We start from the raw sequence: 13,982 nt of genomic DNA, 5'->3' as shown, positions 1-13,982 counted from the left end.
TGGGTAGATCGATGCTTCTCTCGAGTGATTCTAAGCTTCTATGCGTTTTTTCTTTGTTACGAAAAGAGAAATTTCTGCGTTTATTAGTGGAGCCTTCCTGCAACAATTCGCTACTGCTTTTCTTAAAAATCTCACCCTCCTTCTCTAGGAATTCTACGTTTCCCGAGTCGCGACGCGTCTCATAAGCTGTAGTGAGACGTCGTGCATCGCTCATTGTTGGACACTTGAGTTTTTTGTCACCGTCATAGTCAACATAGTCTTTCTCTTTATCCGGACCACTGAAACAATTCATTGAACCGCCTGAGGTCGCCGCGATGTCATCCCTATCGTCCGTCATTCGTTGAATGCAATTCGAATCATCTGTCTCTAGATCCTCAAACATCACGACTTCGCGATCTACGTCTTTCTCAGTTTTATGCCCATGAAAAAAATAACTCTGCTTATCGAGCTGACGGGACGTTGTGTTTGGACTCCTCTCACGTAGTCTACTTAGCACCGGTTGATAATAATCGCGTGATGTGGTCGCGGGATTTAAATCGATGGTACAATTGGGGCCTAATTCCCGGCTACGCCCTAAATTGAGACTGGTCAGGTCTAGAGAAGCCGCTACGTCTGATGGCGGTAGCGGCGCTGCTCTACTACTCGGTGTGGTTAACTTGAATGTACTAAATTGACATAGATTTGTCATGCGTGTCGCGGCAACGGTTTCATTGCAGCCAGATGTGGGCTGTTGCGAGTGTCCGACTGTCACATTGCGTTGCGTTTTTCGTTCGGCAATAGTGAAATTCTGGCTTGCGCAGAATTGTTGGTAGAATTGTATTTTACCTTGAAGATCACTCTTGTCCTGATTGTCCTGATCGCCACGAGTCTCCATCTCGCGTTTCTGCCGGATCGCTCGCAGACTAGCATTCGGTCCAAGCGTCGGGCCTACTGCTGCTACGGACGCATTCGGCAAACATTGCCGCGTGTAGGGTCTAAAATTAGAAGAAAATGTAAGTTTTACAGTAAACAAATGGAGTATAACATACAAAATGAAATATGTTATGCATTATAAAAAAAATAACATTCAATAAAGTATCCCTGGTAAAAAAGTTGATAGAAAATAATTGAGAACGATAGGATTTCTATCAATTTGTATCGTTTTCTATAAGTTTATATCATTTTCTATCGTTGACTTCGCGAGCATTACGATTGATCGAATATGAATCCTATCGGATTCTATAAGATTCCTATAAGATCTGATTCAAATTAATGAATTCACGAACCAGATTCCATATTCAAAACGATAGGATTTTTCTATCATCCTCTAACAACTTTTTTACCTGGGATATCAATGGAGAGAGGCAATTATTTAGCAAGATTTAAAAAGCTATATAATTTTTCTAGTTATTTCTGAACAGGCTATAAATTTGTTTTGAATGAAATAGACATACTTTAGATTCACGAGATCTTTAAAAAATTAAATATTAATGAAAAATTCTGCAAACTATATTTCATTACTCATGTTGTTCGAAATGGCTGTTTCTTGATTCTTTGTTACAGATTGCTACAGATGTTAAAAATAGAGCCACATTTAAGAGCAATAAAATGACTATACTATTTATAAGCATGAAAAGTTGATATGGGTGTGAAGATGCTATCACTAAAATTTAATGACTGCGTTCGGAAACGTCGCTCGGATGCCTCCGATTCATCATCTGTCCTTGTTTAACATTAATGTTAAATCGGAGGATTCCGAGCGATGTATCTGAACGCAGCCAATGTTGCGTTTAAGAATTTTTCAGAAAAATGGACGTTCTAAAAAAATTAACTGACCTCGATCGATGTTCCTGATCATTGTTGGTCCCGGAAGGTAACGCCGCATTAGACGGTTGTGAATGCATGGGCGCTTGCTGTGCAGAAGGTAACGTCGGTTGTCTCGCGTTACCAAATTTCAGCATATTCCAATCGAAAACATAGTCGTACGTAAAGCCTTGACCATGGAACAGTGTCCGGAAAAGTTGTCGAAGATGCGAATAATCCGGCCTCTCCTCGAAGCGTAAGTCTCGACAATACCTTAAATACGACGCAAACTCCACTGCAATAATTAATAAAATGTTTATTTCTTATATATGTATGGTATATATAATATATTGGGTGGATCCATATATTCGTTTGGTTTTTGTTAGTAGTGCAAATTTTTTCCGAATATCTCCGGTTCTGGTTGCCTAATCGGGCAATCCAAATATGTTTTGGAAAGGTGTTTTGGGCAGTCCGCTCTTTTCATCTGTCAAATTTGGTTTCATTGGCATTAATTTTGTTTGTGCTACAGGCCTGTGAACGTGTCGGAGAATAAGGTGCATTTTCGGCACATTTTGCTTTATTACTTCAAGAAAGGCAAGCGAGCTGCGGAGGCCCACCGAAAGATATGCGGCGTATACGGGGACAATGCCTTAACAGAACGTGCCGCTCAGAAATAGTTTGCCAAATTTCGTTCCGGAGATACGAGTCTTGAAGATGGACCCCGCAGCGGTCGGCCCACCGAGGTTGATTCGAATGATATCAAGGCACTGGTTGAGCAAGACCGGACGCTAAAGGTGCGAGAGATTGCGGAGACACTTAAAATAGGTTATGGAACCGTACAAAGGCATTTGCAACAGCTTGGCTACGTGTCCCGCTTCAATGTTTGGGTGCCGCACAAGCTGACCGAGGAGAACCTGGCCAACCGCATATCCATCTGCAATTCACTTCTGAAGCGGCACGAAAGCGACCCGTTTCTCAAACGAATAGTGACTGGCGACGAAAAGTGGATCATCTACGACAACATAGTGCGCAAGAGATCGTGGGGAACCGCTGGCGAGCCGCCGAATGCCACCCCGAAGGCCGGCCTGCATCCGAAGAAGATTTTGCTATCCATATGGTGGGATCATCGTGGTGTGCTGTTTTACGAGCTGCTTCCTCAGGGAAAAACGATCGATTCGAAGGTCTACTGCACGCAGCTAACGAAATTGAATCAAGCATTGCGACAGAAACGTCCAGAACTGGTCAATCGCAAAGGTGTCATATTCCATGACAACGCCAGATCCCACACCGCAATAATCACTCAGCAAAAATTAGTGCAACTTGGCTGAGATGTTTTGCCTCACCCACTGTATTCACCAGACCTTGCGCCATCCGACTACCACTTGTTCCGGTCCCTGCAAAACTCCCTCAACGGGAAATCGTTCGCTGATCAGACAGCTGTGAAAACGTACCTCGACCGGTTTTTCGCCTCTAAGCCCCAGACCTTCTATGAGAGCGGAATAATGAAATTGTTGGAAAGATGGCAAGAGGTCATCAACAAAAACGGAGAACATATCATTGATTAAAATTCATCCTTTGTATGAAAAAAACTTGTTTCATTTTAGCCTTTAAAAACCGAACGAATATATGGATCCACCCAATATAGTGCAACAATAGATTTTATGGTCAATTTAGAACTAATTTTTACTTGATAAAACTATGAAGACAGAATTTTTACGCGAGCTAAATTACAAAGAATCAAATCTTTTATAAAATTATGTTATTCAGTTAAACTCACAAGGGGATGATATGACAGTGGAAGGAGGGAAGGGGAGAGGGAGAAAGAGAGGGATAGAAGGGGGAGAGGGAGAGTCACCGATTTTAATTAAATTTGGTAAGGATAAAGAATCCCTTAAAAAAATACATATATCTCAAAGAATTATTAAAAGAATGATTAATGCAGAAGAATTATTAAAAGGATATTCAGGGATTTTGAAATACTTTGTGTATGTAATTCGTGCTATTATCTATAAAAAAAAAAAACTTACCAGGATAACCTTTGCAAAGCTCTTCTACAGGAGTAGACATTTTCTTCTCGGAAATACGTTCATACTTCTGTCTCTTAGTTGCTGCTTTTAAGCCCTGCCAAGGTAGACTACCTCTATTAAAGTACATGAGGACATAGCCCAGAGATTCAAGATCGTCCCGTCGTGACTGCTCAATTCCTAAATGCGTATTTATACTCGCGTATCTGTTAGCACAGTAAATGAATTAGTCAAAATGATATTATACAGATGTAATATTATATAATTATCAAATTACAACTAACCTGGCAGTTCCCGTCAGATTTTTGTTTTCTCGGTAGGGTATGTGCTTGTGTGTGCGCCCATCGCGATACTTTTTAGCTAATCCGAAATCTATAATGTAGACGAGGTTTCCCTTCTTTCCCAAACCCATCAGAAAGTTGTCTGGCTTAATATCACGATGAATGAAGTTGCGACTGTGAATATAATCTGTTCTACTTATCTGTAGAATAGAAAAGTTAAAGTACTGTTATTGTAACTGTATATTGTGTTTCATGCGCATGCTTCATGCTTCAAAGATCATATGCAGAAATATAAATAAACTCTTTATTCAATATTTGATTTATTATTGTATGTACTATATAATACATGCTAAATTAATAGCATTATTTTTTTCGTAAAATAATTTTTTTTTCTAAAAGTGCGACATTTTGTAAAATAAAACTAACTAATGCCTGTATCTCTTATTGTTAATTTTTAATCTATATTTTCAATGGCATTTAAAAATGTGTTTATAAATATACATATATCAATCATATAATAATATATATAATACTATATTTATGTATATTATATAATTTATTACATATACACTACATGCATCCAAATAAAAAGAAATCGGATTAGACCTATAAAAATTTGAATTTGTACAACGATATCGTTTTCATTATGCTTTAAACGTTCTTTGGAAAACCTTGTCTTAAATCGCGCTAAACACTTTTTACGATTTAGCTTGGATCTATCAAAACACCGTCTTTTGAGTTTCAATTTTATTTTTTGGAAAATAAAAAAATTAATCATAAGGAGCTAAATCTAGCGAAATCCAAGAAAACAAGAAAAGTCAAGAATGCGATGAAGACCATGTTGATTGTCTTTTTTAATATCAAGGAAATTGTGAATCAAGAATTTGTTCTTGCCAGACAATATATAAACGCAGATTTTTTTATTGCAACATTTTAAAGCGATTACGTGAAGATTGTATGGTCATCTAGGCTAAATCACTAAAGTGCTTAAATCAATTTGAGACAAAGATTTCTAGAGAGTATTTTGAAGCATGGCGGAAGCGGTGGAATCGTTGTATAAATGTAGAATGGAACTACTTTGAAAATGATATAGGCAAATTTAAATTAGGTAAATATTTGAATTTTATAGGCTCAGTCCCGGTTTCTTTTTGAGTGACTTATATACACGTAAATATATTTATTTATAAACATATTTAGAAGTATTAAATATTATAAATATTGGTGTATACAACTTCTATAACTGCATAACATAGTTAAAATAATGTCTCTTGCAAGAAAAAAATATTTATTGAGAATATAAATATTTCTTGGCAGGAATATGTACAATAACAATTTTTCTGTAAAATGAAGTAATAATTGAATATAATCACAATATAAAATTTGAACATATAGTAATGGTTGTTCTACAATGTGCTCTTTGTTTCCTATTTCTTGCTTTTTACCTTTTGCTTTTTTCCTCTTTGTGATCGTTTTATCGACAATTATATTTCTTAATATGTGTTTTCTGTTTCTTCTAAAGTTCGTTAACGTTTATCTCGAGCAACAGAAAACGAAAAACGGGATAAGAGGGAAAAAGGCAAGATACAAAAAATAGCAAAAAGAGCAAGAAACAGGATACAAAAAGCACATTGTAGAATAGGCTTAAAGCATTTGGCAAACACTCCTGCATATACAAGGTGTCCCATTTTAAATAATGCATTAAGATTTCTCGAAAACTATGATAGATATGGAAAAATTTCAAACAAAAATTGTATGGTTTGGAGGGGGACATAAGAAGAAGCTACCATTGATTTGACCTTGGATGACGTCGTTAAAATCAGAACAAGATCACATCGATTTTTTTTTAAATGAAACACCATAGTTTTGATTCCAGAATTTAATAGCTGGTGTCAAGAGCTTTTCAAAACACTATAATATAAAGTTATTTTTCATTAAGTACTTTTCGAGTTATAAAAGGTTTGAAAATTTTACAATACCGCCAGCATTATTAGCAAGTAATGTCCGATCGACGGCTAAAATCTCTTGAATGTTGTTCAGGATCATGTCCTGGATAACATTTGTCAAGATCAAAGTCATTGGAGATTGTTACCTCTTATTTTAATTTTTGCACTAAGAATTCATTTTTACGTAAAAATGAAAATAAGAGGTACAATCTCCAATGACTTTGATCTTGACAAATGTTATCCAGAACATGATACTGAACAACATTTAAGAGGTTTTAGCCGTCGATTGGACACCTTGCGTAATGCTAATGCCAGTGGTACTGTAATTTTCAAGCCTTATATCTCAAAAAATACTTAATGAAAAATAACTTTATTATAGTGTTTTGAAAAGCTCTTTACACCAGCTATTAGATTCTGGATCAAAAATATTTGTTCCATTTAAAAACAAATTGATGTGACCTGATCTTAATGACGCCACCCAAGGTCAAATCAATGGTACCTTCTTATGTTCCCCTCCGAACCATACAATTTTTGTTTGAAATATTTTTCCGTACCATAGTTTTCGAGAAATCTTAATGCATTATTTAAAATGAGACACCCTATACATTAAAGAAGATCCACATTTAGCTTTTTATCTTAGAGTGCAGCCATAAAAAATACACAATCCTAATAGAATCCTGTCTTGTAATGTATATTAATAAAATAATTATATAAGAGATTCTGAGATTCTAAAAAATTAAATGCAATCTTTGTTGTTAATCAAAATATTTATTAAATTAATTACGTCAAAATGATATAAAAAACTGTAAAAATTTTAAAAACATGGTATATTGCTTTAACAATATATTTTATTTTGACGTAAGAAATAATTATTGATTCGTTATTTATATATATCTAGATAAAAAAATTTTTATAATAAAAAGAATACTTACCAATTGATCGGCAAGGAGTAGAACTGTTTTCAAAGAAAAACGTCTCGAACAAAAATTAAATAAATCTTCCAGTGATGGTCCAAGTAACTCCATCACCATCACGTTATAGTCACCTTCCGAACCACACCATTTTATAGTTGGTATTCCAACTAAAATATTAAAAAAGAGATTATACTATAATAACGATACAATGTTCTGAAAAAAGGAAAATCTCAAAAGATTGTAATTATAGTCTAAACTAATTGTCTCAGAGAATATCACCCTGCCTTCCCTTCACTTTCTCCAAAAAGATTATGCAACTGTATTACTAGTGAAATAATCACAGTATAAGTGTATTTAACTAACACAATAAAAATTTCATAATGAACGTTATTAAGTCTTAATAATTATACATTTTAAATTATGATACATTTTTCTTTATATAATCTTTTCTTTTAAAAGTTATTACTAATTTTTACTAATAAACCAATTGACAAACAACTCTTAGAATAATTAAAGATTTGTTTACTTAATAGAAACCTCTGTATCATGCTAAATTTGTTCTTTTTATCTGCTAATGTCAGAAAAAGATGCACAAGCAAGTAGATATCAGAGATACACAGCTGTGTCATATTGGACGGAAAGAAAAGATATTGGATCAGCTGTCAAATAAATGAGAACGTGGATACAATTCCTCGTATAGAATAAACATTCAATTGATAATACAGAAATATTGACTTACCGCCTCCTTGCATCATCTTGTAAAACTTGGACTCTATGTGCAGCTGCGGATGTCGTGTTTTTATGCATTCTAACTTAATAGCAACTTCCTCACCCGTGGAAATATTGGTACCTATGAATAAAGAAAAAGTTCCAGAAAGTTCATTTATGTGTACACATATATTTACATGGTACGATATACAAAGAAGACAAAGAAGGTGAGCGGAGAAATGAAAGATAGAAATAACGGAATAAAAAGAAAAAGAAAGGAAAGTGGGAATAAAACGTTACAAGTTAATGGTTTCACGCTCTCCTGCGCGAAATATACAAAATCTACTGTATACGATCACACACAGATGAGGAAGATGGGAGGGGTGAAGGGGGAAAGACGGCATCGAGTGGCTTGACGAGGAACTCGCGACTCGCGCGGACATGCGGTTGACGAGCGGCAGAGGGGTGGGAGGAGCTTACCTAGGTAAATGTCGCCAAAGGAGCCGCTCCCGATTTTCCGTCCTAGCCGGTACTTATTACCAACACGTAGCTCCATCGTACACAAGCCCGTGCGGCGCACCCCGATGGAAGTATCACGTCGCGATTGCAATCACGGCGGCGGCGGCGGAGGCGACTAATGTATACACACACCAACAATCCAGCGTAGAGTAGGCAGCGCGGTACAGCAGCAGCTGACCCGACGTGAGCGTGGAATAATACGATGCTCGCTCTCGCACGACAATGGGTGGTGCGTGCTGGACTGATTGGCTCGCTCGTTCGCGTTACTGGCTTGACGGCAACAATACCTCCATGCTCGTCGCAGAGAAACTCGGACCGATTGATCTTGAACCTACAGGCATTTCTTCGTGGCTAGTCGCGATGAACAGAATAGCGCACCTCGTTACGATGGCGGTCGCGCTGATGGCGGCGGCGCTGCGCTCGCGTTTGTCTATCGCTTTCTCGCCGTTGTGTTGACAGCGCTGCTGCCAGGGCGCCAGGCAGATAGAGATAGGCAGGAATCACGACGGAGATGACGGCACCAAGAGGTGCTACAGGATGGGAGAGGGAGGGCGGTTGATCGGTCGTGGCGAAATTTGATAAATGTACCGCGTGTAGACACCTTGTTTATAGTGTAGCTGCAATAGCGGGACGGGAAGAAAGATCGAATCTTGTAGTAAATGTCGATTCGACTATAGAAGCGCGGATAACGACCAATAGGAACGCACGTCGCGGTAGGGCATCTGCCAGAGGCGTCCAAGCGGACCGGTGACGAAGCACGACCAAAGATGCACCAATCGTGACTGCGCCCTCACCACCCTCGCCTTCACGATGTTTCGTGAACACACGGGGCGGAATCCATAGATGTTGCTCAAGATTCGAGATGGTCTTAAGCTAGTGCATGAGCCAATCAGAGAGCCGTATTAGCATCTTAAGACATTGGCTGCGTTCAGCAGAACGTTTGTTTTGCAACTGTTGTAAGTTTCCTTCGCGCTAATTGGATCATACTTTTAGATCTAGAAGAATGGTCCTATCTCAGCAGACAATCATAAAACGGTTGCAAAACTGTTGAGTCTGCTGAACGCAGCCATTGTTTGAGATTAAGACCGGACTATGGATTCCGGCCACGTTCTTCTCATAAAGACGACCACTGACGAAAGGAAGAAAAGAAAGGAACGATTGTCTCGAAGACAGCGCCCTCATGTACATACATTCATGAGCAATTGGATGCATTCGGAACATATACTATGTATGTAATATGCTGGATTCACACTGCATCCGATTTTCGTCGTACGACGCTCTTTTTTTTTTCCGATAATACGAAACAAAATTCATCGGAATCCTATTTTCTGATTGGTTGCAGAGTGTCGTACGACGAAAATCGGATGCAGTGTGAATTCAGCAATACTTCTATATTGCTAACGTCAATTAAAAGCTGGCGAAAACACCACGGTGTAGACGAATATCTACCTCTCACTTAGATAGTGTACAGTGCATGCGCATCACACTCGAGTACACTGTGGAAGTGAGAGATCCGATATTCTCTATCTCGCTATCTTTGCACAACCCCCCCCACTCCCAAAAAGAGATTGCGTTAGCAATATAGGGCCGGTATTCATAGTCAGTTCTTATATTCAAGATCGTCTTAAGTTCAGCCTTGAGGTGTCATGAACCAATCAGAGAGTCGCGGTTGCATATTAAGACTGGTATTCATAGTCAGTTCTTATATTCAAGACCGTCTTAAAGGCCATCGCACGTACAAAAATTTTAGTCGGAATCGTAAAGTCGCAAACAAATCGACCAATCTCAGTCGAGCGTTTAAAAGCGCGAGATCTTAATTTTGATTGTGTTTTAGCCTTAAGTTCAGTCTTGAGATGTCACGAACCAATCAGAGGGCTGTATTAACATCTTAAGACATTGGGCGCGTTCAAGTTGACAAAGCGGCTAACCTGCTCGCCAAGCAAATGAACATAATTGGTTGTTACTTATAGATCCAACCAATCATATTCAATCGCTCGGTAAGCACGCCTAGCCGCTTTGCCGTCTTGAACTCGCCCATTACTTAAGACAGCACCCAAGAATGCACTTAAGAATGCACCCAATCGCTCAATGGGTGCATTCAGTACTACCAACCGCTCACTGAGCGCTTGGACCTTATTGGCATATTCTGTTAGAACTAAAAATGTAGACCAAACAGATACAAGAGCTCACTGAGCGCTCAGTAAGCGGTCGTAGTACTGAATGCACCCATTAAGACTGCAGTCCATTTGACGCTACAAACGCTTCGAAACGTTTGAGCGACCAATCAGAACAAAAAATTTTACGAATTGACTAATCAAAGAATGCTTCGGGTGCGTTCCGTTTCTTGCATGATGCGCATAGAAGCATTGGCTGCGTTCAGCAGACTCAACAGTTTTGCAACCGTTTTATGATTGTCTGCTGAGATAGGACCATTCTTGTAGATCTAAAAGTATGATCCAATTAGCGCGAAGGAAACTTCCAACAGTTGCAAAACAACCGTTCTGCTGAACGCAGCCATAATGCGGGGTCTACAATAGAAGTCGTAGCAGTCGTATGGTCTTAAGTCATAGAAAATTGACCAATCACAGTCGAATATGAGAAGAATAATCAACTGTGATTGGTTAATTTTCTACGACTTAAGACCCTACGATCGCTACGACTTCTATTGTAGACCCCGCATAAAAGTTCGTTCCGTTTCTCTTCATGCACACTCGCTGCATGCATGATTCAGGCTGTGGTCCACTTGACGCTACAAACGCTTCGAAGCATTCTTTGATTAGTCAATTCGTAAAATTCTTTGTTCTGATTGGTCGCTCAAACGCTTCAAAGCGTTTGTAGCGTCAAGTGGACCGCAGCCTCAACCTACCGCCAATTGCATAACCCCGCCTCTTCCGGTGCATGAAACCGCATGAAGTGCCTCACCTCTCGAGCTGAGGCAGTTCATGCAGTTTATGCATTCAACATATTTTAGTGCGAAACTGAAATCATAGTGGTTGGTTAGCATTTCGGGGTTACAGGTTTTGGGCCGTCATGTCCTCTCTCAGATTTCTCTCTGGTTTCAACTTCTTGGTAAAGTTTACCTGTTAGATAAGTAGCAAGATTATCCAATCACGTACGCGGATTGCCAGATTTACCTAACACGTAAACTTTGGCTGCGTTCAGCAGACTCAACAGTTTTGCAACCGTTTTATGAATGGGCGAGTTCAAGACGGCAAAGCGGCTAGGCGTGCTTACCGAGCGATTGAATATGATTGGTTGGATCTATAAGTAACAACCAATTATGTTCATTTGCTTGGCGAGCAGGTTAGCCGCTTTGTCAACTTGAACGCGCCCATTGTCTGCTGAGATAGGACCATTCTTCTAGATCTAAAAGTATGATCCAATTAGCGCGAAGGAAACTTCCAACAGTTGCAAAACAACCGTTCTGCTGAACGCAGCCTTTATCAAAAGATGGAACAATCTAGTCTAGGTCCTAAAGCCCAGTGTCCACGATGCTAGAAATCCGTCCGAGATCTCGGATGAAGAAAGAATTGACCAATCGCATTGATCATGTGACTAAATTGTTTAAATGTGATTGGTTAATTCTTTCTCTCTCCGAGATCTCGGACCAATTTCTAGCATCGTGGACACAAGGCTTAAGCATGAAGTAAGAATAAGGAAACTTAACTGTGTAGATTGAAAGTGATCACGAAAAATGTTCCGTGTACTGCCATGTCCGCCGAACGGAATAACTTGCAACATTCCATCGCCATATTGAATATTTATATGTGTGCAGTATACTTGCGACTGTGTTGTACATATGTGTATTAAATACATGTCTTCTAAAAAGTAAGTAGCTTGCCCTCCTAAAATCTGAATAAAAATATACTCATTCGTCGCGCGTTTTCACTCAAAACGAAAGAATCTGTAAGAAAAATGCTGCAGTCGGCCTTATGAACCGAGTTATTAAGCGTTAAAGTTCGAGACTACAGATTAGGTTAAATGAATTGTGTAACAGGTGTAAACAAGCTTTTTTTGCAAATCCTTTTTTGTCTCCCCTAGAGTTACATCCCTCCACGCAATAAGACATTGTTATTTGATAACTTTTCGCCTATAATATTATAATATTTATAATGAAATAAGATTATATTAATGTTCGAATGTATTTAACATATATCTATTCTGATTATTAAAAGTGTGTATATATACACATACACTTTATATATATATATATATATAATCAGAATAGATAGATTTTTAACATTTAATATTTATCTAAAATATAATTTTTCTATTTTTAGAGAAAAAAGCTTATAGAATGAAAGTATATATACATAACGCTATATCGAGTCGGGATGATAAATATCCTAACCTGTAGTCTCGAACTTTAACGCTTAATAACTTGGTTCATAAGGCCGACCGCTGCATTTTTCTTACAGATTTTTTCGTTTTGAGTGAAAATGCGACAAATGAGTATATTTTTATTAAGATTTTAGGAGGGCAAGCTATTTACTTTTTAGAGGAGACACGTATTTAATACACATATGTACAATACAGTCGCAAGTATACTGCACACATATAAATATTCAATATGGCGATGGAATGTTGCAAGTTATTCCGTTCGGCGGACATGGCAATACACGGAACATTTTTCGTGACCAACTTTTTTCTCCATGTCCTATCTAATTAATGGCTCCCGCACACTGGACGCGGAAACGCTTGTCGCGCGGCAAAATATGACGCGGTAGCCAATAAGCTTACAACTCCTAACATGTTTATTGGTTATCGCATCGCATTTTGCCAATCAGAAGCAATCCGCTGTTATGGTTTCGCGTTTCACCGATTACTGATTGGTTGTGCGTTTCCGTATTTCTGTGTTTCCGCACTCATGTAATATCAGCCTCATAAGTCTCCTTACTCTTACTTCATGGTCCTAGGTCTAATATCTCATCGAGAATACCACATAGAGATATAAGAATAGAGGGCAAAAGCCGTAGGTACAGGCGTTAGCGGGATAGAAAGAGAACGCTGCATAGTTACTCGTGCCATTCTTGTTTAATAACGCATGCGCGCAGCCCATCCATGTTTACTTACAAGCATGGTAGTGAATATGCCGGAATTAACCGCTTTCGATTTTACAAATGTTTTTGTGTAGTTTTTTTAAAAAATGACTGTAAAGTGTATCGTGTGCAAAAAAGAATCAAACCGATTTTCTGATCGCAGTTTTCATAAGTAAGTACACACATATTGTACGTATACATAACAAACATACAAACCTAACCTTAATAAACATTGTAATTAATTGTATAAAAATTGATATCTGTAGTTTCAATGATACTTTTCTATTTTAACTATAATTTCTTTATTTTTTACTTTATTTACCATAATTCTTGCTTAATGACACATATTCTCATCATAATTTTCATCATATACATGATAAAGAAGAATATTAAAGGTACCATTTCTTCTGTATTTGCAATATTACTTTTTTAACACCATTATTTTCATTACAATTAATTAAATCATACATGAGGATTGTTTATTTATAAATCTAGCATTGCATTTTAACATTTTCAGTCCTATCAAATATGTAACGCGTACTTATCACGACAGTGTCCAAAACATGAATTTGGACACTGTCGTGCTTATAAACAAAATATTTCGCATCATTTCCATATTCTTTCTTCATGATTTTAGAAAGGAACATGTTTTCCGCTGTCTTCGCCAAAAAATCCGAATGTTTTTAATACATTTTCATGTCAAAATCAATTACTTTGCATTACAACTCATCCGCCGGCGTTTGAAATCCATCGGCTCCGCGGGGGCCACGGC

At 38.0% G+C, this 13,982-nt stretch overlaps 1 protein-coding gene across 3 annotated transcripts in view; it reads right to left on the bottom strand.

The window, feature by feature from the left end:
• LOC108722751 (casein kinase I) overlaps window positions 1-8,603 on the bottom strand; it is a 21,792-nt gene extending 13,189 nt beyond the window's left edge. For all 3 annotated transcript variants that reach the window (XR_001936617.1, XM_018448032.1, XM_018448033.1), the window contains exons 1-7: window positions 8,133-8,603; window positions 7,684-7,794; window positions 6,963-7,111; window positions 4,091-4,287; window positions 3,810-4,012; window positions 1,816-2,077; window positions 826-974 (exon numbers count right to left, since the gene is read on the bottom strand). Coding sequence is in view for 2 of the 3 variants with exons in the window: in XM_018448032.1 (XP_018303534.1) it covers window positions 826-974; window positions 1,816-2,077; window positions 3,810-4,012; window positions 4,091-4,287; window positions 6,963-7,111; window positions 7,684-7,794; window positions 8,133-8,208 (1,147 nt within the window). In the remaining variant the exon portion in view is untranslated. The remainder of the gene's footprint in view (window positions 1-825; window positions 975-1,815; window positions 2,078-3,809; window positions 4,013-4,090; window positions 4,288-6,962; window positions 7,112-7,683; window positions 7,795-8,132) is intronic.
• Window positions 8,604-13,982: the final 5,379 nt, after the last annotated feature.

The sequence above is a fragment of the Mycetomoellerius zeteki genome, unplaced genomic scaffold (genome assembly GCF_001594055.1).
Source record: "Mycetomoellerius zeteki isolate Tzet28-1 unplaced genomic scaffold, Tzet1.0 scaffold216, whole genome shotgun sequence".
Taxonomy (NCBI): domain Eukaryota; kingdom Metazoa; phylum Arthropoda; class Insecta; order Hymenoptera; family Formicidae; genus Mycetomoellerius; species Mycetomoellerius zeteki.
Note: the sequence above shows the minus strand (reverse complement) of the source record. Positions and strands in the feature narration are given on the sequence as shown.